Here is a 23,767-nt window from a genome sequence, read left to right as displayed (position 1 = left end):
CTTTATCAGTGCAAGATGGTATTCATGTTGTTCCTAAGGTGTTTTTTTTTTTTTTCCTATTAAAAGTAATGCTGTGGGGCGCCTGGGTGGCTCAGTGGGTTAAAGCCTCTGCCTTGGGCTCAGGTCATGATCTCAGGAGCCTGGGATCAAGCCCCACATCTGGCGCTCTGCTCAGCAGGGAGCCTGCTTCCCCCCTCTCTCTCTGCCTGCCTCTCTGCCTACTTGTGATTTCTGTCAAATAAATAAATAAAATCTTAAAAAAAAAAAAGTAATGCTGTAATGACATCCTTACATACACTATTCTGTACACTTACAAGTATATACAGGATAAGTTCCTGGCAGTAGAAACGCAGAGTAAAAGTACTGAATTATTTTTATAAATATTACTTAAATGCCCTCTAAAAATATTTTAAGAGTTTATATACCCACTAGCAGCTACTTAAGCTCCTTTGCTTCCCATCTCCCCGAGAATATTCTGTAACCTCAACTTTAATTTCTACCAATTTAAGATGGAAATGGGCACCCTGTTACTCATTTGCATTTGAGTTCTGACACTAGACATTTTCCCAAAATAACTTATCTAATGTAGAAAAAAACCTTACCCTCCCCTCACCAAAATCTTTAAATTGAAGAATGAAAAGATAAGTTGTAGGTGAAAAATTTCCAACACTATCCTCTTAGAACAGGTCATTCACAGGGTGCCAAAGTATCATCCAGCAAATTAACGATTTACAGAAGAAAAGATACCTTTTCACTGTAGGGATCTGGCAGTATGACCTTTCCAAGTAATTTAACTTAAAATCACTCATTATAGGATAGATCAACATTGTATGTCTTCTGCTTCAATGCAATATAAAATATACAGACATCATCTATAAAACATTTTCTTACCAAAAATGTTTATGCTAGCTCTAATGCAGCTTTAAATCTTCCAATTTACAAGAACTATAAAGGACAGGGTAACAAGTTAAATACTACCAAAAGAAAACATACAAATCCAGAATGTAAATCTGTTTATTAATTCTACTCAATAACATTACTCTTCCAAATAAACCAATGGTATGGAGAAAAGACTGTTCTGGATTAAAAGAGATTTAAGAAACATTACAGCCAAACATGATGCATGATCCTTGATTGAATTCTGGGTTAAATAATTTTTTTTTTAAAAAGCTACTTAATGGATGCCTGGGTGGGTCAGTCATTAAGTGTCTGCTTTCAGCTCAGGTCATGATCCCAGGGTCCTGAGCCCCACATCAGCCTCACATTGGGCTCCCTCCTCAGCAGGGAGCCTGCTCCTAACTCTGACTGCCACTCCTCTGGTCATCCTTGCCCTCTCCCTCCTTCCCTCTCTCTCTGGCAAATAAATAAATAAATATATAAAATAAAATAAAATAAAAATAAAGCTACTGAAGACTTTCAAGGACAATCAAGAAATCAGAAAACTGGGGCGCCTGGGTGGCTCAGTGGGTTAAGCCGCTGCCTTCGGCTCAGGTCATGATCCCAGGTCCTGGGTTCGAGCCCCACATCGGGCTTTCTGCTCAGCGGGGAGCCTGCTTCCTCCTCTCTCTCTGCCTGCTTCTCTGCCTACTTGTGATTTCTCTCTGTCAAATAAATAAATAAAATCTTTAAAAAAAAAAAAAAGAAATCAGAAAATTATATAACAATGGTAATTATTAATTACCATTAATTTCCATAGGTATGATAATAGAATTGTCATAATTATGGAATTATGGTTATCTATGTGAATATTCATATTAGGACTGTCATGATATTCAGAAATCTACTTTTGGGGCACCTGGGTGGCACTGTCAATTAAGCGTCCAACTCTTGGTTTTAGTTTGGGTTGTAACCTCAGGATCATGAGATCAAGCCCTGAGTCAGGCTCCAAGTTTGGTGCAGAGTCTGCTTGGGATTTCCTCTCCCTCTCTCCCTCTTCCCTGTATGAGCATGTGTACTTTCTCTCAAATAAATAAATAAATCTTTTTAAAAAACTACTTTCAAATAATTTAGCAAAAATATATACTAAAGCAGATATAATAAAATATTAATTGTTGAATTTAGATTTGGATTATTGGTAAGTATTGTTCTATTCTCTCAACTTTTCTTTGTATTAACAAATTTTCATAATGAAAACTGAAACTGAAAAAAACCCTGGGCAAATACAGCAAAATGTTAAGATGTGAAACAGCTAAGTGATGGGATCATGATACTCATTAGCCTGCTCTATATTTTCTGCATGTCTATAATATTACACAATAAAAAAAAAATCCAATATGTCTAGACTTTTTAACCCCCCAAATTTCCCACTACTGATCTCTAAAATTTAAAAATGTTTGGAAGTCTCTAGAAATTATTAAAAATTAATTTCAAACTACTGCTTTTAATATAATATATAGTATTTCAGTATGATGAGTGACATAGAGAAAAAGAAATGTAACAAGTGTAAAAAATACAGTGATAACTATAAGTTATTTCTATAATTATTTCTATAATTTGGATTGGTCTTCTTCCAATACACCTGTCATCTAAACTATTAAGGTTTTACTATTTCAGCATGAAATTTATTCCATAGGTAATAGGAACTAAAAGAAAGAGAAAGCAAAGTGATGCATCTTTCAGCTGAAGTAAAAATCAAATAGCTTAAGGGTAAATATATAGTCAAATATTTATTGTTTGGTTCTGATTAGATTTGGGTGAAAGAATCTAACAGAAATCGTTTAAAACCAATGCTATGTATATTACAAAGGATTTTTTTAGTATAGAATAAATGAAGTTTTTATATTAGTCATTATATTACATGAAAAACTGTTCACTGTACTACAGTTAGCCACATGGAGCAGATTCCTAAAAAGTTGCCCCAAATTCCTGGGACTACACACTGAGAAGATACCCAAGGTTATACTTTACAGAGATTAGACTAAAAGTCATTTCCTCGAAAAGGGTCTTTAAGGTAAAAAGTCCTTGGCCTAGATAAAAGGAACCAACAATTAGTGCTAGGAGGTTAGTCTCTCTTACAGATAAGAAACAAAGATGAATTTTCTACTTTGTTTTTTAAAGATTTTTATTTATTTATTCGACAGAGAGAGAAGACACAGTGAGAGAGGAAATACAAGCAGGGGGAGTGGAAGAGGATGAAGTAGGCTTCCCACTGAGCAGGGAGCCTGATTCGAGGCTCGATCCCGGGACCCTGGGATCCTGGGATCATGACCTGAGCCCAAGGCAGACCCTTAACTACTGAGCCACCCAGATGGCCCTCTACTTTTATTTAAAAACCAAACAAACAAACAAAAAACCTCAGGGCACCTGGCACAGTGGGAGAACACATGATTCTTAATCTTGGGGTCATGAGTTCAAGCCCCACATTAAATGTAGAGCTTACTTGAAAAAATAAAAACAAAAACCCCTCAATACTTACATAACTGTAGTAATTACCACAAAAGAAATGAAACCACATCTCCGTATTTGTCTATTCTGGACATTTCACATAAATGGAATCATACAATATGTGCCTTTTATATCTGGCTTCTTTCTTTTTTCTTTTTCTTTTTTTTTTTTAAGTGGGCTCTACACTCAGCATGGAGCCCAACACAGGGTTTGAACTCAGAACCCTCAGATCAAGAGCCAGAAACTTTTTTTTTTAATTGTTTGTGTATTCCAAAATTCATTGTTTATGTACCACACCCAGTGTTCCATGCAATATGTGCCCTGCTTAATACCCACTACCAGGGTCACCCATCCCCCCACTCCCCTCCCCTCCAAAACCCTCAGTTTGTTTCTCAGAGGTCAGTCTCTCAAGGTTTGTCTCCCCCTAACTTAACCAACTGAGTCACCCAGGTGCCCATGTCTGGCTTCTTTCACTTTGTATGTTTTAGAGGTTCATCCATGTTACAGCATGTACCATTAATTCATTCCTTTTTGTGGTTGAATAATATTCTACTATATGGATATACCATATTTTGCTTATCCAGTCCTCAATTAATGGACATTTAGGATGTTTCTATTTTGGGGTTATTATGAATAATGCTGCTATGAACGTTCCTGAACAAGTTTTTGTGTGAACAGTGTCATATGCCAACACAGGACATATTCATAAGAAGCAGTCACACAGTGTTATTAACCATATTATTAGCTGTCACTTGAACATTTACTGTGTACCAGGCAATTTGCTAAGGATTTTATAAACATTATAGTTAATCCCCACAAGAACTATAAAAGGTAGGCATTATTATTATCTCCATTTCCAGATGAAAAATGCAAAAAAGACTAATTTGCTCACGGACACAAAATAAGTATGGGCTTAGGGCGTCTGGGTGGCTCAGTAGGTTAAGCCTCCGCCTTCTCAGGGTCCTGGGATCAAGCCCCACACCAGGTTCTCTGCTTGGTGGGGCGCCTGCTTCTTCCTCTCTCTCTGCCTGCCTCTCTGCCTGCCTGTGACCTCTCTCTCTCCCTGTGTTAAATAAAATCTTTAAAAAAAAAAAAAAAAAGTATGGGCTTAAGGATGAATCAACCTGACATATATACATGTACGTGAGAACATGTACAGAGTGTGAACTCTCCTGGATATCACAAACATTAAATATTTCTAAATCTTTACAATGCAGTTATGTCAGTAAAGCAAGAGAGCAAGCAAGCAACCCCCAAATCAACCAATAGTAGAAAAATTAAATTACATAAATGAAATAGTTTTAATGTAAATATTAAACATAATGCTATTGAGAAATATTTGGTGACAGAAAACTGCTCATGATGCATTTAGGTGAACAGAACATGACAATATAACCTCAATTTTATAAAAGAGAAATAACATAAAATGAATATATAATTTAAAAAACTAGAAGGAATTACCCCAAATTATAATACAGAAGTACTATTATTCTGAGTGATAAAATTATGGGTAATTTTTATTTCTTATATTCTTATACACTTCCCCAAATTTCCACAAAATATGTATTATTCTAACAGAGGAATATACAATATAAAAAACTATAATAATTTATTTTATTTATTTATTTATTTTTTTTTTAGATTTTATTTATTTGTCAGAGAGGGAGAGAGAGCGAGCGAGCACAGGCAGACAGAATGGCAGGCAGAGGCAGAGGGAGAAGCAGGCTCCCCGCCGAGCAAGGAGCCCGATGTGGGACTCGATCCCAGGACGCTAGGATCATGACCTGAGCCGAAGGCAGCTGCTTAACCAACTGAGCCACCCAGGCGTCCCAAAAAACTATAATAATTTAAAATAATTTTTCTTTTTAGGAGAACCTGTCATTTACATTTTTGGAGAAAAATGGAAGATCAGGGCCCAGAATACTAAATGGCACCTTATCACGAACACAGATCATTGAATCATCTCATTCAACACATTCATTGAATCATCAATGAATCTTCTATTTGAATATAAATCCTGTTGTTTCCACTCCTATATATAGTTCCTATATTTCCTAGTTCTCAGGATCACTTCGGTAATTTCAAGAGGGACAAAATGTGTAAAAGATGATACATTCTACACCGTATGTTAACAAACTGGAATTTATTTATTTATTAAGATTTTATTTATTTAGGGGCACCTGGGTGGCTCAGTGGGTTAAGCCTCTCCGCCTTCGGCTTGGGTCATGATCTCAGGGTTCTGGGATGGAGCCCCACATTGGGCTCTCTGCTCAGGAGGGAGCCTGCTCCCCCACCCCCTGCCTGCCTCTCTGCCTACTTGTGATCTCTGTCAAGTAAATAAATAAAATCTTACAGAAAAAAAGATTTTATTTATTTATTTGACAGAGAGAGAGACAGCAAGAGCAGGAACACAAGCAGGGGGAGTGGGTGAGGGAGAAGCAGAAGCAGGTTTCCCACCGAGCAGGAAGCCCAATGCGGGGCTCAATCCCAGGACTCTGGGATCATGACCAGAGCTGAAGACAGCCACTTAACTACTGAGCCACCCTGGCAACCCCTAACTGGAATTTAAATGAAGACCTAAAAAAAAAAAAAAAAAAAGATACATTCTACATGTCTTATTAGCCCAAAACATTAATTAAGAAATCACCAAGGCACATTAATCAGTTTTAAAGTTTAATAATGCTTAAGTATTTAACATATGTATGATCCATCGACAGGTGCTCATAATGCAGATATAAATGGGTTCCACTTTAGAGATGCTGCCACATATTCCCTGTATCTAACTGTACTCTGACTATATTTAAGTTTATTCATACTCCTGTGTTTTTTTTTTCTTTTAAAGATTCTTCTATTTATTTGAGAGAGAGAGAGAAAGCATGAATGCTTTTAAAATGAGAGGGGGAGAGGGAGAGAGAATCTCAAACAGACTCTGCACTCAGGGCAGAGCTCCACTAGGGGCCTGATCCCAGGACCATGAGATCACAACGTGGGCCAAAACCAAGAGTCGGATGCTCAACCAACTGTGCCACCCAGGCACCCCTTACTCCTGTGTCCTTTAAACAACTAAAATCTGAGTGTTTTGGCCAATACATACTTTCCTGACCATGTTAAACTGCAAAGTTAGTTTAAATACACTATTATAAAATGTAAGGGTGAAGGCAGGTCCTACTATGCTCCTGGCAACATTCCCATCAGCTCCACCAGCCTGTAACATTAGAGGTCTTAATGTTACAATATACTTTAGAAACCATCAGAATTAATCCCATCATAGTCTTTATTCCAGCAAACTTCAGTCAAGTTCCTAGGTTATCCCTTTTTACCTGGATTCTCATCCCCACACAGTATGAAACTACTAATCTAATGCCAATTCCCACGCCACTCCAACTCCCTGTGTCTACTATGAAACTCACAGGTCAATTACCACCAAAATTTTCCATATCCCCAACGGGGAAAACTTAAACAAAGTCTGAGAATTAAATGGTGATAATGTATTGATAAAGTTTTCTAATTTTGATGGTTATATTCTGGCCATGTATAATAATGTCCTAGTTCACAGTATACATTAAAGAGTATGTGGTAATAGTTCATCAAGTCAGCAATTTATTCTCCAATAGTTCAGGGAAAAAAAGGTCTTTGTGTTTTTGTATTTCCGACTTTTCTGTAAGTTTGCAATTGTTTCAAAAACAAAACAAAACAAAAAGGAATGCAGCCCACCAGATCTGCTGCATGTCTCAATCTCCCAAAAATTGGGTTTTAAATTCAAACCCCCCAAAAGCAGCTACTTGGGGGGAAACCTCAAACCTCACTGAATCATGTACTTAGTGTGCATTTCATAGTATGTAAATTGTAATCACTTTTTAAAAAGCAAAAACAAAGTCATCTAACTTTATCCTGTGTCTTCCTCTAGCCGCCCATGTCTCAACTCCACGTGGACTCTGAGCAAAACCAAAAACAGTCTATATGCCATTTTTAATTTCTCTCCTTAATATCTCTTAAATTACTTTTTAAAAGGAGATCCTATGACTCTAACACTTCTCTCATTTAAAAAGAAAAAAAATCAAATCACTAAATCCCAAGAGCCTGTATGTTTTAAGAACTACCAGCAACACCTGACATAGTTCACTACTCCTCCTCCTTCAAGCACTTTCATCATTCGGCTTCCAGACACATCATCCTCCTAAGCTATCCTTCTCAGTCACAGTGGCTTCCTTAATATTCCTTAAACACGTCCAACACATTCCACACTTGCCATTCTTCTGTGTGTTAACACTCTTCCTTGAGATATCTACACTGCTCACAAATTCATTTCTTTTATTATCTACTCAAACATCACCTTAGCGGTAGGGCCTAATCACCCTGTATTTTCTCCATAATACAAATCACTATCTTTCAGGTATTTATGTCTGTTTCTCATAATCAGAATGTAAACTCCATGAAGACAGGAACTCTTTGATACTGCTCTATCTCCAGTGCCCAGATAAATGCTTTCTACATGAGTATGGCTAAATAAGCATTTGGCAAATGGTAAATGAATTTATAAAGACTATCTCAGGAGAACTAACAATATATTTTATTTTAAAAATAGGTTATAGGGCCTTTTAGGAGAATTCAAAACAGTACACTGGAGAGTGAGAGGTCAAGGAAAACAAAACACATTAGTTAGAGACAGGAATGAGAAACTGCGAGGAAACAACAGAAAAATGAGGTAAGAAAAGCAACAAGCAACAAGCAATACATATAAAGGAAATAAAATTGCTAGGTAAAAAAAAATTATACAATCAAGGGCGCCTGGGTGGCTCAGTGGGTTAAGACTCTGCCCTCAGCTCAGGTCATGGTCTCAGGGTCCTGGGTCATGGCCTCAGGGTCCTGGGATCGAGGCCTACATCTGGTTCTCTGCTCAGCAGGGAGCCTGCTTCCTCCTCTCTCTGCCTACCTCTCTGCCAACTTGTAATCGCTCTCTGTCAAATAAATAAATGAAATCTTTAAAAAAAAATTATACAATCAAATCCAAGTATGCACTCTCCAAGAGACATACCAAAAAAAAAAAAAGTTAAAAGTAAATGGAGGGGGGGCGCCTGGGTGGCTCCATCGTTAAGCGTCTGCCTTTGGCTCAGGTCATGATCCCAGGGTCCTGGGATCGAGCCCCACTTTGGGCTCCCTGCTCCGCAGGAAGCCTGCTTTTCCCTCTCCCACTCTCCCAGCTTGTGTTCCCTCTCTCACTGTCTCTCTCTGTCAAATAAATAAATAAAATCTTAAAAAAAAAAAAAGTAAGTGGAAGGGTCAAAAGTGTATCATGCAAACCACAAAACTTGAAAATGCAGTCTAAATTGTGGTAAGGTAAAAAACAATAACAACAACATTAAATGGCATAAGAGGACCTCTTCATAATGATCAAGGTGAATTCTTTCAAGCCTTTACCATTACTTAAATCTAATGCTTTTAAAACTGGTAAGGGTGGAAGTGGGAGAGTAGGAAGGCCAAGAAAAGTAGTCACAAAAAATACAAAAAACTGACCTTCACGTCCCCTGAAAAGTAAGCATAAAGGAGAAAAACACAGACCAAACTCATCTTTAAGTGGTAACGTAAAAATATTTAAAAATGAATTTATTAACATTTCTTGAGATACTTATTTTATAAATGCAAGGATGTTTCAATATACAAAAGTATCATAATATTATCTTAAATATTAAGTATTATAAATATTGTAGCTATTATAACCAAAATTATTTCCATGGAAATAAAAAATGGCACTTGATAAACTCTAATACATGTTTGAATTAAAAACTCTTTGCAAAACAAGAAAAACCATTCTTCAAATTAACAAGCAAAGATCATGTTTAGTGGAGGAATACTAGAACCATTCTCATTAAATTAAGGAACTTTTTTTTTTAAAGATTTTATTTGTTTGACAGATAGAGATCATAGTAGGTAGAGAGGAAGACAGAGAGAGAGGGGGAAGCAGGGTTCCTGCTGAGCAGAGAGCCCGATGAGAGGCTCAATCCCAGGACCCTGAGATCATGACCTTAGTCGAAGGCAGAGGCTTAACCCAGAGGCTTACCCCACTGAACCACCCAGGCACCCCTGTCCTCATTTAACACTGCTCTTTTTTTTTTTTTTTTTTAAAGATTTTTATCACAAGTAGGCAGAGAAGCAGGCAGAAAGAGAGGAGGAAGCAGGCTCCCTGCTGAGCAGAGAGCCCGATGCGGGGCTCGATCCCAGGACCCTGGGATTATGACTTGAGCTGAAGGCAGAGTCTTTAACCCACTGAGCCACCCAGGTGCCCCAACACTGTTCTGAAAGTATTACCCGATGCAGTATGAAAAGAGAACAGGGGCACCTGGGTGGCTGAGTTGGTTGAGCGTCCAACTCCTGATCTCAGGTCAGGTCTTGTTCTCAGGGTTGTGAGTTCAAGCCCATGTTGGGCTCCACACTGGGTGTGGAGCCTACTTTAAAAAAAAAAAAAAAAAGAGAGAGAGAGAGAACAAAGAGGCACATGTATCAAAAACTAAGTGAATTTGTGAAAATGATCAGATGATATGGTTGTAGGCCTGAAAAAAAAAAAAATCACCCAAAGCCACTCCCCAAAAAGTAAGAGAATCCAGTAAAATTATCAGGTGTTAAAAATATATTTAAAAATCCACAAAAACGGGTGCCTGGGTGGCTCAGTTGGTTAAGCCTCTGCCTTTGGCTTGGGTCATGATCTCAGAGTCCTGGGATGGAGCCCCGCATCGGGTTCCTTGCTCAGCGGGAGCCTGCTTCTCCCTCTCCCTCTGCCACTCCCCCTGCTGTGCTTTCTCACTCTCTCTGTATCATATAAATAAATAAATAATCTTTAAAAAACAAAAAACCCCAAACAAAAAAACCCAAAAAGACAACCCAATGAAAAAAATAGGCAAAGGATTTGAATAGATACTTCTACAAAGAAGATATACAAATGGTCAATAAGCACATGAAAAGATGCTCAACATTGTTCTTTAGGCCAATGCAAATCAAAATTGCAGCAAGATATCATTTTACATCTACTAGGAAGTCTATAATAATAATTAAAAAAAAGAAAATAACAAGCACGACAATGATGTGGTGAAACTGGAACGTTGACATGGCTGGTGAGACTGTAAAATGGTACAGCTACTATGTAAAACAATCTGGCAGTTTCTCAAAATGTTAAACATAGAATTAATATACACTCAGTAATTCTATTCTTAGCTATATACTAAAAGAATTGAAAACAGGGATTCAAACAGATACCCATACACTTGTCCACAGTAGCATTATTCACAATTGTCAAAGGTAGAAAAGAACCGAATATCCATCAACAGATGAATAAACAAAATGTGGTATAAATACACAATGAAATATTATTCAGCCACAGACAGGAATGAAATCCTGATAGCTCTACAACATGAAATATTTGCTAAGTGAAATAAGCTGAAAGCATTATGCTAAGTGAAATATGCCACACACAAAAGGACAAATACTGTTGTGATGCCGCTTAAAATATCTAGAACAAGTAAATCCATAGAGACAGAAAAGTAAATCAGAGATTACCAAGGACTGGACGGGAAAAGTGAATGGGGATTTATTGCTTAACAGGTACAAAGTTTCTGTTTGAGGTGATGAAAAAATTTTGGAAATACAAAATTTTGGAAATTGTGAATGCAATTAATGTACCAAACTGTACACTTAAAAATGGTTAAAGTGAGATATAGAAAAAAAGATTCACTCTTTCTACAGTAACCTACCTCAAAGCACAGAATTTCTGTGAAAAAAGTGTGTCTGTCAATCCCTCACACACAAAGTGAAAACAGCCCTCTGTTAGAGGAAGAATCTTGGGATAAACCTTAGTGGAATTATGGATATGCAGTCAAGAGTTCAAGTTACCCCATGTTCCAAGCACAGTGCCTATCACATAGTAAGTTTCATAAACATTTGTCCAGAGAAGGTGAAGGGAGTGAGTTGGGATAGGAGGACTGGAAATAGAAAGGAGGGAAGAAGGAAGGTTGGCTTGAGGAAGCAAGTTATTACTACAACTATAAAGGATTAGAAAGACGACGTAACCCAGTCAGTTTTGGTTCTGTCATGTATATGTAGAACTTGAGTTACAAAGTAACCTGGATTTTGAGGCAGGGAAAAAATATATATTAAAAATTATCTTCCACAGTTTTCTCACACACTATTAATAAAGATGAAAAACATAATAGAAGACATTTCATTTATAATAGCAATAACATAGATGAAATACCTAGATATAAACTCAGTAAGAAATGTTTATCATATATATATAAAGTTTAAAACTCTTAAAAAAGATGGACATAAAAAAGACCTGAATAAATAGAAAAATATTCTTGCTATTAGAAAAACTCAACAATGTAAGGATTTTGATTCCCCCTAAATTAAACCTGATTTAATAGGATCTCAAGTTAAAAAAAAAATTAACAAAAAAATCTTTTTCAAACTTGATAAAATGTTCATCTAGAAGAACAAACATTAGAGAAAACTAGGAAAACTCCTAAAGAGTAACAAGTGGGGACCTAGTCACCCCATATAATTACATTTAATTATAACATTTATTGTAATGGTACACTAATGGCTCAGGGACAAAAAAAAAAAAAAAAAAAAGCCCCAAAAGCCAGCTCAAGTATATATATGATACTTTAATATGATTAAAGAGAAATTTTAAATCATGAATGAAAAGACAACTTAAACTGGCAGGTGGATAATTGGCTAACTCATCTGAGAAAGCAAAGCTGGATTCCCACCTCATGTGTTACACCAAGTTAGACACAAAAATTTCAACTTAGGGGCGCCTGGGTGGCTCAGTGGGTTGAGCCTCTGCCTTCAGCTCAGGTCATGATCTCAGGGACCTGGGATCGAGCCCCACATCGGACTCTGCTTGGCAGGGAGCCTGCTTCCCCCGTCTCTCTCTCCCTGCCTTTCTGCCTACTGTAATCTCTGCCTGTCAAATAAATAAATAAAATCTTAAAAAAAAAAAATTTCGACTTAAAAAAGAAAAAAAATCCAAAAAATATTAGAGAAACAATAGATAAACTGCTTTATAATCTTAAAGTAGGGAGGGCCTTTTTGTTAAACATAAAACAAAAACTCTTATTTGCAATATATGATAAAACAAGGGCTGATTCAGGGTGCCTGGGTGGCTCAATTGGTTAAGTATCTGCCTTCAGCTCGGGTCATGATTCCAGCGTCCTAGGATCAAGCACCGCATCCAGCTCCCTACTTAGCCAGGAGACTGCCTCTCCCTCTCCCACTCCCCCTGCTTGTGCTGTCAAATAAAGAAATAAAATCTTAAAAAGGGGGGGGGGCTGATTCTCTTAGATATAAAGGATATACTTTTCTTAGAATTAAAAATCAGTTTTCATTGTCAAATTAAAAAACAGTTTAAATAATACAGTAAAAAATCGACAGACAATAACAAGTGTTGGCAAGGATGTAGAGAAATTGGAACCTATGTGCACTGTTGATGGACATACAAAATGAAGTAGCCACTATGGAAAACAGGTACGTACACAGCCTTAAACAGGATCCTGGCTTTAGAAAAATAAGTTTATGCATGCACAAACAAAAAGTCTACATACGTATTCTCTCTGTAGTGAGGGGTACCTTCTTTGTCACCTTCTTTATATTTTTGTTATGTTTGTATTATTTTAATCAGCAGAAGCTAACATTTATTGAGAATTTCTAGAAGTCAACCTGTTTATGCACTTTACTTGTACTTAACCTTACATATAATCTTTATAGCCACTATAAAAGTAAGTACTATTAACTTCATTATAAGATAAAGAAACTCAGCCATAGAAAGTGATGGAACCAAGATTCATGTGCATATAACTATTTTTTTAAATAGCTTTACTAAGCCTGGGAGCTCAGCTGGTTAAGTAGACGTCTGCCTTTGGCTCAGGTCATGATCCTGGGGTCCTGAGAGGAGTCCCATACTGGGCTCCCTGATGAGCGGGGAGTCTGCTTCTCCCTCTCCCTCTGCTCCTCCCCACTGCTCGTGCTTGCTCTCTCACTTGCTTTCTCTCTCAAGTAAATAAATAAAATCTTAAAAAAAAGAAAAGAAAAGAAAAACTTTGAGGAATAATTTACATACCACAAAAATTACTTGTTTTAAGCATATAATTCAGTAATTTTTAGTAAATTTAGAATTGTGTGACCATTGCCACAAACTAATTTTAAAATACTGCCATTGTCCCCAAAAGAAATCTCATGCCCATTTGCAGTCATTATTCTCAGTCAGCCTCAGGCAACTACTATTCTATCTTGTTTCTGGATTTGCCTTTTCCAAACATCTCATACAAACAGAATCATATTGTATATGTGGGGGTTTTCTTGCCTGATTTCTTTCACTTAGAATATTTTTTAGTTCACCCGTGTTATAGCATGTATTAGACCTTCATTCCTTTTAATTGTCAAGTAGTATTCCATCATACAGATAGATCATACTTTGTTTATTCTATTACCAGTTGATGGAGATCTGGGTTGTTTTATTTTTGGGCCACTGTGAATAATGCTGCTATAAATATTCATGTACTAATTTTTGTACAGACATATGTTTTCATTTCTCTTGAGTAGATCCCTCAGAGTAGATCTTTTGGATCATACAGTTCATTAAACTTTTTAAGAACCTACCAAACTGTTTTCCAAAGTAGTTGCATCATTTTACATTCCCAATAGCAATGAGTGTCTTTCCACATCCCCACCAACACTACTGCCTACCATTTTTATAATCAAAAGTATAAAGGTAAATACTTTAAAGAGCCTGAGAACACTTAACATGCTGTACTTCCTACATGTAAACTCTGCTAACTCTTAAACATCTACCCATTCCATGACTTAAATGAAGACTGAATAAAATCTGAATGTGTTCAATGCATGCTAAAAACTATACATTTACATGAACTGCTCTTACATAAAATTCTACTTCAAACTTTTAAAAAAGATTATATATGAACACACAATACATACATAACACCACTGAGAAATAGCATACATACCTAATTTTAGTTCAATTGCTGTGTTGGTGTTACATTTGTACTCTGCCAGTTTCTTCTCCACTGCACTCTTGTACTCAACCAGAAATTTCTCCATAGCACCAAATCCTAAGGGAAAGTTTTTAAAACGTCTAGTTGGGAATGGTTTAAATAGTCAAACCTACAAAGAGGGTTCTTATTAGAAGTGGAATAAACAGAAGATTTAAAACATGCTAATAGATCATAAAAGCAACAGACTATCAAAGCACAGGTCATTCTCCATATAATCCTAAATAAATATACTGAGTATAACTGCCTCATTATAAAACAGGAAAAACATCATTTTTGCCAAAGGCTTATGAACTAGGCTTGCTTTACATAAATAAGTAAATCTTAAAATTAACATGACCACTGACATGTCTCTATTTAATAGTAATAAATATTACCTGCTAGGCTTTATATCTAAGTTTTTTAAAATATAAAAAGGGTGCCACTGCTCCACCAAGACACAAGGTGAGAACACCCTTTGATAATTACAATAGCATTTTATCTCTAATACTGGAAAATTTCTACCCAGAGTACTTCAGATCAACCATTAAAAAACTATCAACTGATAATGCAGAGATTATCTCAGGAGGGACACACAAGAAACTGGTAACTGTGGTTATCTCTAGGATAAGAGAGAAGGAGTGGGGACAGGGTTAGGAAAGAAAATTTTCACTGCATTAAAAAAAAGGGTTTTTTAACCATATTTGTACAAAGTCATAAACTATGGGCTATCGGCAACCAAATGATTTTACTACAATGTGGCTACCCATCGATATATGTAATAAATAACTAAAATGGAGCAATCCAGGTAAATTTTTAAGCAAAGATGACAATAAATCTGACAAAATGAACATAAAAATCATAAAAATTCAGGAAAAAGAAGTCATGAGCAGAAGAAACAAAAGAAAGGTACAATGATATGCCATAAACTTTTAAACAAATGGTTAAAAAATACACATACACAGAAAATAGGGAACATTTGAGGTAGTATAGATTAAGTCTGTTGTCAGAATTCCTGAAATGAAATCCAGGCTTCACCACTTACCTATTAGATCTGTGAACTAGAACTAGAGCAGATTACTTGACTCCTCTGACCCTAATTTATAAAATTGAGATAAAAGAACCCATTTAAGGAATTATATATGACATAAGCAACAAAATGTTACTTGTGAAATCACACACTGGCTTAATCCCCACACCCCATGAAACAAGTAAATACTACGCTGGCCCCATTTCATACTAAAACGCTCAGGCTTAGAAAGAGGTTTAATTGCTTAAGTGCACCCAACTTTTGAGTGGTGAGGCAGAGATTCAAATTTAGGTGTAATTCTTACTATATGTACACCGTACACAATACGTATATTCTCCCTCTTTTATAGCACTAGTGTACCCCTAAGATCCCAGAGTCACTATCTGGTAGAAGAATTTTTCTTTATCTGTAGAGCTCACGTGATACCCTGTCTTTGCAGCCCATCCATAGAAGTGTAGTAAGACTACTATGAAGGGCGCCTGGGTGGCTCAGTGGGTGAAGCCTTCAGCTCAAGTCATGATCCCAGGGTCCGGGGATCGAACCCTGCATCACATCAGGCTCTCTGCTCAGCGGGGAGCCTGCTTCCCTCGATCTCTCTCTCTCTCTGCCTACTTGTGATCTGTCTTGTCAAATAAATAAATAAAATATTAAAAAAAAAAAAAGACTACTATGAAGGCACTGCGGAAAGATAAAAGTAGAAACGATCCTTCACTCCAAAAGGTATGTAACTGGGAAAAAGTATATACTCACACCAAAATAATCTTAATACACATACAAAACAGCAATTATTCACTACTAAATGCTGAAAACTGAAGAGACAAAAAAAATAGAATGAACATGAAAATTATAGTATAAAGTACTATGAGAAGTTTAGATGAAGGAAGAATGCGAGAACGATCTCTCTCAAAGAAAACCTAAATCCATCCTAGGAATATTAAAGCGCGAGAGATTAAAAAGCCGATTGCGAAGTCAAGGTTCAAGGGAGAGCCCTAGTGCAGGGCAAGGCAGCAAGCAATGCGCTAGCTCAGAAGTTGGCTGTAGTGGAAGGTGGAGGGAGACCTGGAAGAGGAGGACAACCCGAACATTAAAATCAGCTGGCGGGAACAGAGCCAAACTACTGCGGCTGAGGCAGCAGTGCAAAAAGAGAAACGAGAAGATCAACAGGCCTCAAGGCATCCGGCACCTTACAAGCCAAACCGCGACTCTTTCCCCGGGCTTCTTCGGCCCTCCGCAGGGGCCGAGCTCTCCGCAGAAAGCACAGAACCCAGAGTAGTTGGGGGCGGGGGCACGAACCTCGGCCAACAGGGAGCTGTGCTGAGAGTTCCGTCCTTTCAGGCTGAAGCAAGCCTTCTGGAACCCAGGCTGGAGCCGGAAAGTTCCAGGCGGGCACTGTCACCACGGTCTCGGCGTTCTTTCCCAAACCTACCCGCCCCCTCCCCTTGGTAAACTTTTCCCGGGAACTTACCCGCCATTTCCGAGCTGCGAGCACCCTCGGCTGAGGAAGGACGAATCAACCCGCGCGCTCCCTGGCCGGAAATGAGTTCATTGTTTGACGCATTTCCCCCGCCCACCTCTGGCAGGTCGCTAGCCAATGAGGGGAGGAGATTCCAGGCGCCGGGAGGTGGAAGCACTTCCAGAGGCGGGGCTGATGCCGAGGGGAATGCTCCGACCGTTGCCTAGCCACGGCGACTACCGTCAGCTGCTTTGCAGGCCCGAACCAAGCAGACGGCCGCGCGAGGGGCCATCTATGTTCAGATTCCCGCTGGCTCACCCGTGGAGAATTTCTTTAGGAGTGGATTTGAATGATATAAATACCCTAAAGCTGTTCTCTATTCCACCAGCGAGGTCTCGGAGACTGCTAGAAAAACTTTCCCCTGGGCCAGCACGAACACCCGAGGCCTAGGTTTATGTAGGAAAATAGAGGGATTGAGTTGCAGTAACAGGAGAAATTTACGCTTTTTTTGTTTCTATTTTCGCCGTAAATGCTTGTTTAACGTCGTTTTTCTTTTGTCATGTTTTTAAGCAGTATACAGTGTAATATTTAGGTACTCTGCTTTCACTCCTAGGATTACTAGGCATTGGTGCACGGAAATCGTTACCTAATAAGACCTCAAGTGGCCTGATGTGTCCTACATGTCTCAAGTCCTAGTGGCCTGAATCATGTCACAGGATGCTTCCTGATTTGGGGCTTAGGGCTTGTTAGTACTTAATCACTGTTGAAACTTTTTCGTCCCAGAAGATAAGACATTATTTAGGTATCCATAAATATTCCCACAACGTCGTCTGGACCCTAATTGCCCCGTCTCAACAAATGTTGGTTAATAGGCTTTACAGTGCTATTGCTGGAGCTAAAATGGACCCTTGGAATGATAGTCTAGAACTAACACTCCCCCTCATTTTAGAAATGAGGACATTAAAGCCCAGGAAAAATAAATTGCCCTAGTTCACACTCAGTATACTGCCAATGTAAGAGTCCAGTTCTCCAGACACTCAGCCCAGTATTTGTTCAACAGCATGGAGATGGCCCTCTTGAAAACAAAGATCAGAAAAGGTAGGGAGAATGCTCAGATCTTTCTCTACACCTTAATGAAATACAAGAAATTACCACCCTAATTTTTTTTAAAGATTTTATTTATTTATACCATCCTAATGTTAAGAAGAAAATTGAAATTGGCTATTAATGACAGTATGTATCAAAAAAGGAAACAATTGGGGCGCCTGGGTGGCTCAGTTGGTTAAGCGACTGCCTTCAGCTCAGGTCATGATCCTGGAGTCCCGGGATCGAGTCCCGCATCAGTCTCCCAGCTCCACCGGGAGTCTGCTTCTCCCTCTGACCTTCTCCTCGCTCATGCTCTCTCTCACTGTCTCTCTCTCTCTCAAATAAATAAATAAAATGTTTAAAAAAAAAAAAAAAGGAAACAATTTTTAAAAAATAATCATTTTTTTCAAAATTGCAAGACTCGTTTCTTTATAAAAACACCTTATTTGTAGGTTGGCCAGCTGCTGACCAGTAGTTCCCTTTATAATAAGAAAGTAAGTAAATCTGAAATAGATTAGTCCTGTGACTTTATGGCTAGTTGTAAGGAAGAAATGTAATGAAATCTACATAAGATAAATACAAATAAGAAATAAGGTGAATATGAATAAGAAGTACAATTAAACATATATTGTGTGACTAGCATTTAATATGATCTGCTTACAGAACTGAGGTTATAGGGTTTTTAAAATATTTATTTATGTATTTATTTGTTTGTTTATTTGTTTATTTATGAGAAAGAGAGAGTGCAAGTAGGGGGAGGAACAGAGGGAGAGAGACAAACAGATTCTATGCTAAACATGGAGCCCGAGTTGGGGCTTGAACTCATGACCCTGAGATCATGACCAGCCGAAATCAAGAGTCAAATGCTTAACTGACAGCCACCCAGGCTCCCTGAGGTTAAAGTTTTATATTGTCCTTGTCTTAGAATTGTTCACACATATTTTTTACAATGCCACAGAATATGTGTTTAGGTACAGTCATTCTGAAAGAATGACTTCTTTCAGAAAGGTAGTAAAATTATCAAAAAGAAAAAAGATAGTTTCCTTTTTTGCAGGGTTCCCTCCTCCTTTTTAAATTTTATTTTACCTTGTTCTAAAGGGAACTTAGGAAGTGAATGTTAGCCCACTATGGAATAAAATTTCTTTTCTTTTCTTTTCTTTTTAATATTTATTTATTTGACAGAGATCACAAGGAGGCAGAGAGGCAGGCGGGGGCGGGTGGGGAGGGGAAGTAGGCTCTCTGCTGAGCAGAGAGCCCTATAGATCATGACCTGAGCAGAAGGCAGAGACTTTAACCCACTGAGCCACCCAGGTGCCCCTGGAATAAAATTTCTGCAAAAGGAATATGCTGTCCTTATACAAATGCAAGAGGCAGTAGCGGGCTGTGGGAAGTTCAATGCCCTGCTAGTCTAAGTTCTACTACTTCATGATCCTGTAACCTTGTTTCATCTATTAAGTGGAAATAATACTCTCTTTCCAGTCACCACAACTGGTTGTGAAAAGCAAAATGGAACAATATTTGTGAAAGAGGTTTGTAGACTCTAAAATATATTAATATGAGGTGATAGTAGTATGGTAATATTTATTCTAGAATAAGAGGTTTAGAAAAGGCATTTTTCTCCAAGAAAAAGCCAGATTGCGCTATTAGGAATGAACTAGCAACCACATGTTTGATAAAGGTTCGAGTGCATATAGACTAGTAAATTTTTTCATCCTGTGTTGAAATTTCCACAAAACATGGTATTAAAGAGATGGACGTCAAATAGTGCGTATAGGAAATCTGAGATCTAAAAGGAAAATGAAGATACTTAATGTATCTTTGTTTCAAAATATATCTCTCTTTTCAGGCAATTAACAATAGCTATTTAACTAATTTGTTTAGTTCATAGCACTAATCGGGAGGAGAGGGGGACGATGAGTTTCAATTCCCAGACCAAGTACCCAGAATGCCCTACCCACCTACTTGATTTTCATGAGTTAAAATAAAATAAAAATAGATGTTTATATCAAAAACTATTAGAAGACTAACTTAAAGACACACTTTACCAACAATTTGCACACTCCATTTTGTAACTCTCATACAGTACCCATAGAAATACAAACTAGTACTTTTTGAGAAGTAATTTAACGATTTTAATAAATTTAACATATTTTTAAATTTGTATGTTTTTAAAACTTGTATATCTTTTGAGGTAGCAGTTCCACTTACAAGCATTTATCCTACAAAACTGCCTAAGAATGCAAAGATATATGAACAAAGATGTTCAATGCAGCATTAGTTTTACTGAAAAATTGGAAATAACCTAAACATTCATCAGAAGGGTTTGGTTAATATGTACTGATTTGGGAGAATGTTTACTATATAATAGGTTAAAAAATAAGTTATACAACCTTACAATGTTATGTTATTCATGTAAAAAAATGTGTTTTGATATAAACATAGAAAACATCTAAAAGCATACCTAACAACTTTAACAGTGACTGCCTCTAGAAGGGGGAGTTTGGAGAAGAGAATAATGAGGCATTTAAAAAATTATACACTGTTTGCTTCCTTTAATGAGGCTATGTTGTTTTCTTTCATAATTAGAAACTTAGCATCTTGGGGCACCTGGGTGGCTCAGTGAGTTAAAGCCTCTGCCTTCGGCTGGTGTCATGATCCTGGGGTCCTGGGATCGAGCCCCTCATCGGGCTCTGTGCTCAGCAGGGGGCCTGCTTCTCCCCCTCTCTCTCTGCCTGGCTCTCTGCCTATTTGTGATCTCTGTCTGTCAAATAAACAAATAAAATCTTAAAAAAAAAAAGAAACAGCATCTTTTTGGATGTTTTTGGACATATTTGCTAACTTTTTATCCTCTTCTTTACATTCTATGAATCAAAGAGAAACAGCTTGAGACAAGGAACAGTAGAAAATTAATATTTCTCTTTTTTCATTGTGTCATTATTTACAAGCAAAGATTGGTCAAAATGAGGGAAGAGCACTATAATTGCTTGTACTTGTTTACAAATGACCATCCAGCGAGGCATGATTTACTCTTTGAAACTACAATTTGCAAGAACAGCATTAATTATTTGTGTCTACCTACAGTAATATAATAATGCCTAAGATATTTCATATTCCATGTGAAAATACTGTTTCAAATTATTCTTCTGTCTTAAATTTTTTTGCTGTTCTGTGTTGTTTCTTAATATGGAAAGCTTCAGGGTAGAGGGAAGGTGAAGAAAACTTTTATCAAAGATACTTAGATATTAAAAAATAAGACTGGAAAGTGGTGAAATTATGATTAGAAATATTCATTTTAAACTGATATATTATTTCAGTCATTGTGTTTTTTTTACTGTCATAAAACAAAATTGACCATCTTAATTGTTTTTCTATTTTTTAAAAGACTTTCTTTCTTTCTTTCTTTCTTTCTTTCTTTCTTTCTTTATTTGAGAGAGCACAAGCAGGGAGAGGAGCAGAGAGAGCGAGGGGAGCAGGTTCCCCACTGAGCAGGGAGCCCAGTGTGAGCTCAATCCCAGGACCCTGGGATCATGACCTGAGCCAAAAGCAGATGCTTAACTGACTGAGCCATCCAGGTGCCCCCACCATCTTAATCATTTCTGAACACACAGCTTAGTAGTGTTAATTATATTTGCATTATTATGGAAGCTGTCATTTTAATGGACTGTTTTTCAGCCAACTTCTTTGTGATCTATTTACTCATATTACAATGCACGGCAAGACTCTTAACTTCTATCATCTGGACACAAAAAGTGAGTAGCTTTTATACCAACTATATAATGCCATTAGTTGAATGTTTAGTTCATAAATCCATCCTTTAAATAGTTTAGCTTTATGATAGTGTTTTTTCTAAATTTTTTTATAAATGAGGATTTTGAGGGAATATATATACACATATGTCTACATACATACCTAGATATATATGTATGTATATATGGTTATCAACAAACTAAACCAACCAGTCAGTATGCAAATTAGTAAAATTTAAAGAATTCTGAAAATTTTGCTAGAGGGAATCCAGACTTTAAGGTTTTGTCAATTTCATCAACATAGGGCTCTCAGAGAATCCTTTTGCCAGTCTCTTGAGTGAGCTAAGAGGAAGAAAGGGTCATGCCAACTGGCATCATGCAAAGAGAACCTGCTTCATCAGGTAAGAAGAGTGTGTTGGTAGGGTTAGGATGCATTTAAATAATGAAAGGTTTACTTTTTCATATCATTGTAAAATTAAATTTTGTTGTATATGGGGAAGTTTATGTTATAGATACGGTAGGATTTTTAAACATAGTTTAAGAGAAACTAAAGTACTTTGAATAATATAAAATCAGAACTATAGAGCATAATGATTTTAGAAATCGGGTAATCTAATCACTGCCTTCTTTTTTTATTTGGTAACATACGCATTAAAACTTTTGTTCATATCTCCATATAAATATATATCTAATATATTTTTATTATTCTTCGTTCCTATATTAAATATTACCATTGTTAACCTTTTGGGGTTTTTAAATTTTTTTTAAAGATCTAATTTATTTATTTGACAGAGAGAGAGAGAGACAGCGAGAGAGGGAACACAAGCAGGGGGAGTATGAGAGGGAGAAGCAGGCCTCCTGCTGAGCAGGAAGCCCAATGCGGGGCTTGATCTCAGGACCATGGGATCATGACCTGAGCTGAAAGCAGACACTTAACAACTGAACCACCCAGGCACCCTAACTTTTTGTTTTTTAGACCAAAAAGAATATGAATACTAGTTTTTAATATATCCCACCCAAGTAAATCACCTGTGCACCCCTGAAAATCCCTGACTTCAACCCACATTCTTATTTAAGACTTCTCAGCAAGTTCATGTTAGAGATACTGTTGGTATCTCTGTTTGGTCCTTTGTTTTTCTGCTTTTTTCTTCCCATTCTTACTATTGAAAGGCCTAATTTCCATCATGAAATACGTTACTTTGGAAAGAAAGTCATTGTGTCTGGTACATGATTGACATCTATTAAATGTTTGTTCAATGAATTTGTAGTAATACCATCAAGAACATAAGTTCTCCCCAAAACAGCTAAGCTTCCACTTTTGTTCCAGCACTTCATGGTTCTTGGGATTGGAAACTGCTGTTTCGGAACACCTGGGTGGCTCAGTCGGTTAGGTGTTTGCCTTTGGCTCAGGTCATGATCCCAGGGTCCTGGGATCTATTCCCACATCAGGATCCTTGCTCAGCATGGAGCCCACTTCTCCCCCTGCCTGCTGCTCCTCCTGCTTGTGCACTCTCTCTCTCTCTCTCTGACCAATAAATAAATAGAATATTTGAAGAAAAAAGAAAGGAAACTGCTAAGTTTCTTTGCTTTAAAACATCCTTCAACATTCGAATCAAAGACTAAAAATCACCTTATTGGGTTCAACCCATCCTACCAACATGTGTATAATACAGTCAGTCCTTTCCTTCTTAGTACGTTGTTCTTTGGATGTCAGCAGAAAGTAGTTCCGGCCTAAGGTAGGTAATCAACACAATTGCCAGGAGATGATCATTTGCCAGAGTACATTTATTTCTGGTACAGTGGCTCCAAAGACAAGGTTGTCCAGGACACATGTATTCTTGCAGACGAACCCAAATCATCAGTAGGTCTGGTTTTACCCCAGAAAATTTTAACCTAGATTCTAGCTTTTCCACAGAGTTCTAAAACAGCCTAGCTATTCCTCATCAGCAGCTTACCCTGCTCTTTTATGCTTCCATCTCTACCCTTCAATAAGTTTTGCACCCAAACATTCAATCACTAGATGTAGGCTGCC

General features: G+C 37.4%; 1 protein-coding gene across 2 annotated transcripts in view; it reads right to left on the bottom strand.

Moving 5' to 3' along the window:
* The window catches only part of LOC111142071 (histone acetyltransferase 1), a 59,114-nt gene extending 42,142 nt beyond the window's left edge, over positions 1-16,972 (bottom strand). For both annotated transcript variants that reach the window (XM_022495022.1, XM_022495029.1), the window contains exons 1-2: positions 16,916-16,972; positions 14,397-14,501 (exon numbers count right to left, since the gene is read on the bottom strand). In XM_022495022.1, the coding sequence (XP_022350730.1) occupies positions 14,397-14,501; positions 16,916-16,922 (112 nt within the window). In that variant the 5' untranslated portion in view covers positions 16,923-16,972. The remainder of the gene's footprint in view (positions 1-14,396; positions 14,502-16,915) is intronic.
* Between the last annotated feature and the right edge of the window lie 6,795 nt (positions 16,973-23,767).

The sequence above is a fragment of the Enhydra lutris genome, unplaced genomic scaffold (genome assembly GCF_002288905.1).
Source record: "Enhydra lutris kenyoni isolate GAN:26980312 unplaced genomic scaffold, ASM228890v2 scaffoldscaffold1, whole genome shotgun sequence".
NCBI lineage: Eukaryota > Metazoa > Chordata > Mammalia > Carnivora > Mustelidae > Enhydra > Enhydra lutris.
Note: the sequence above shows the minus strand (reverse complement) of the source record. Positions and strands in the feature narration are given on the sequence as shown.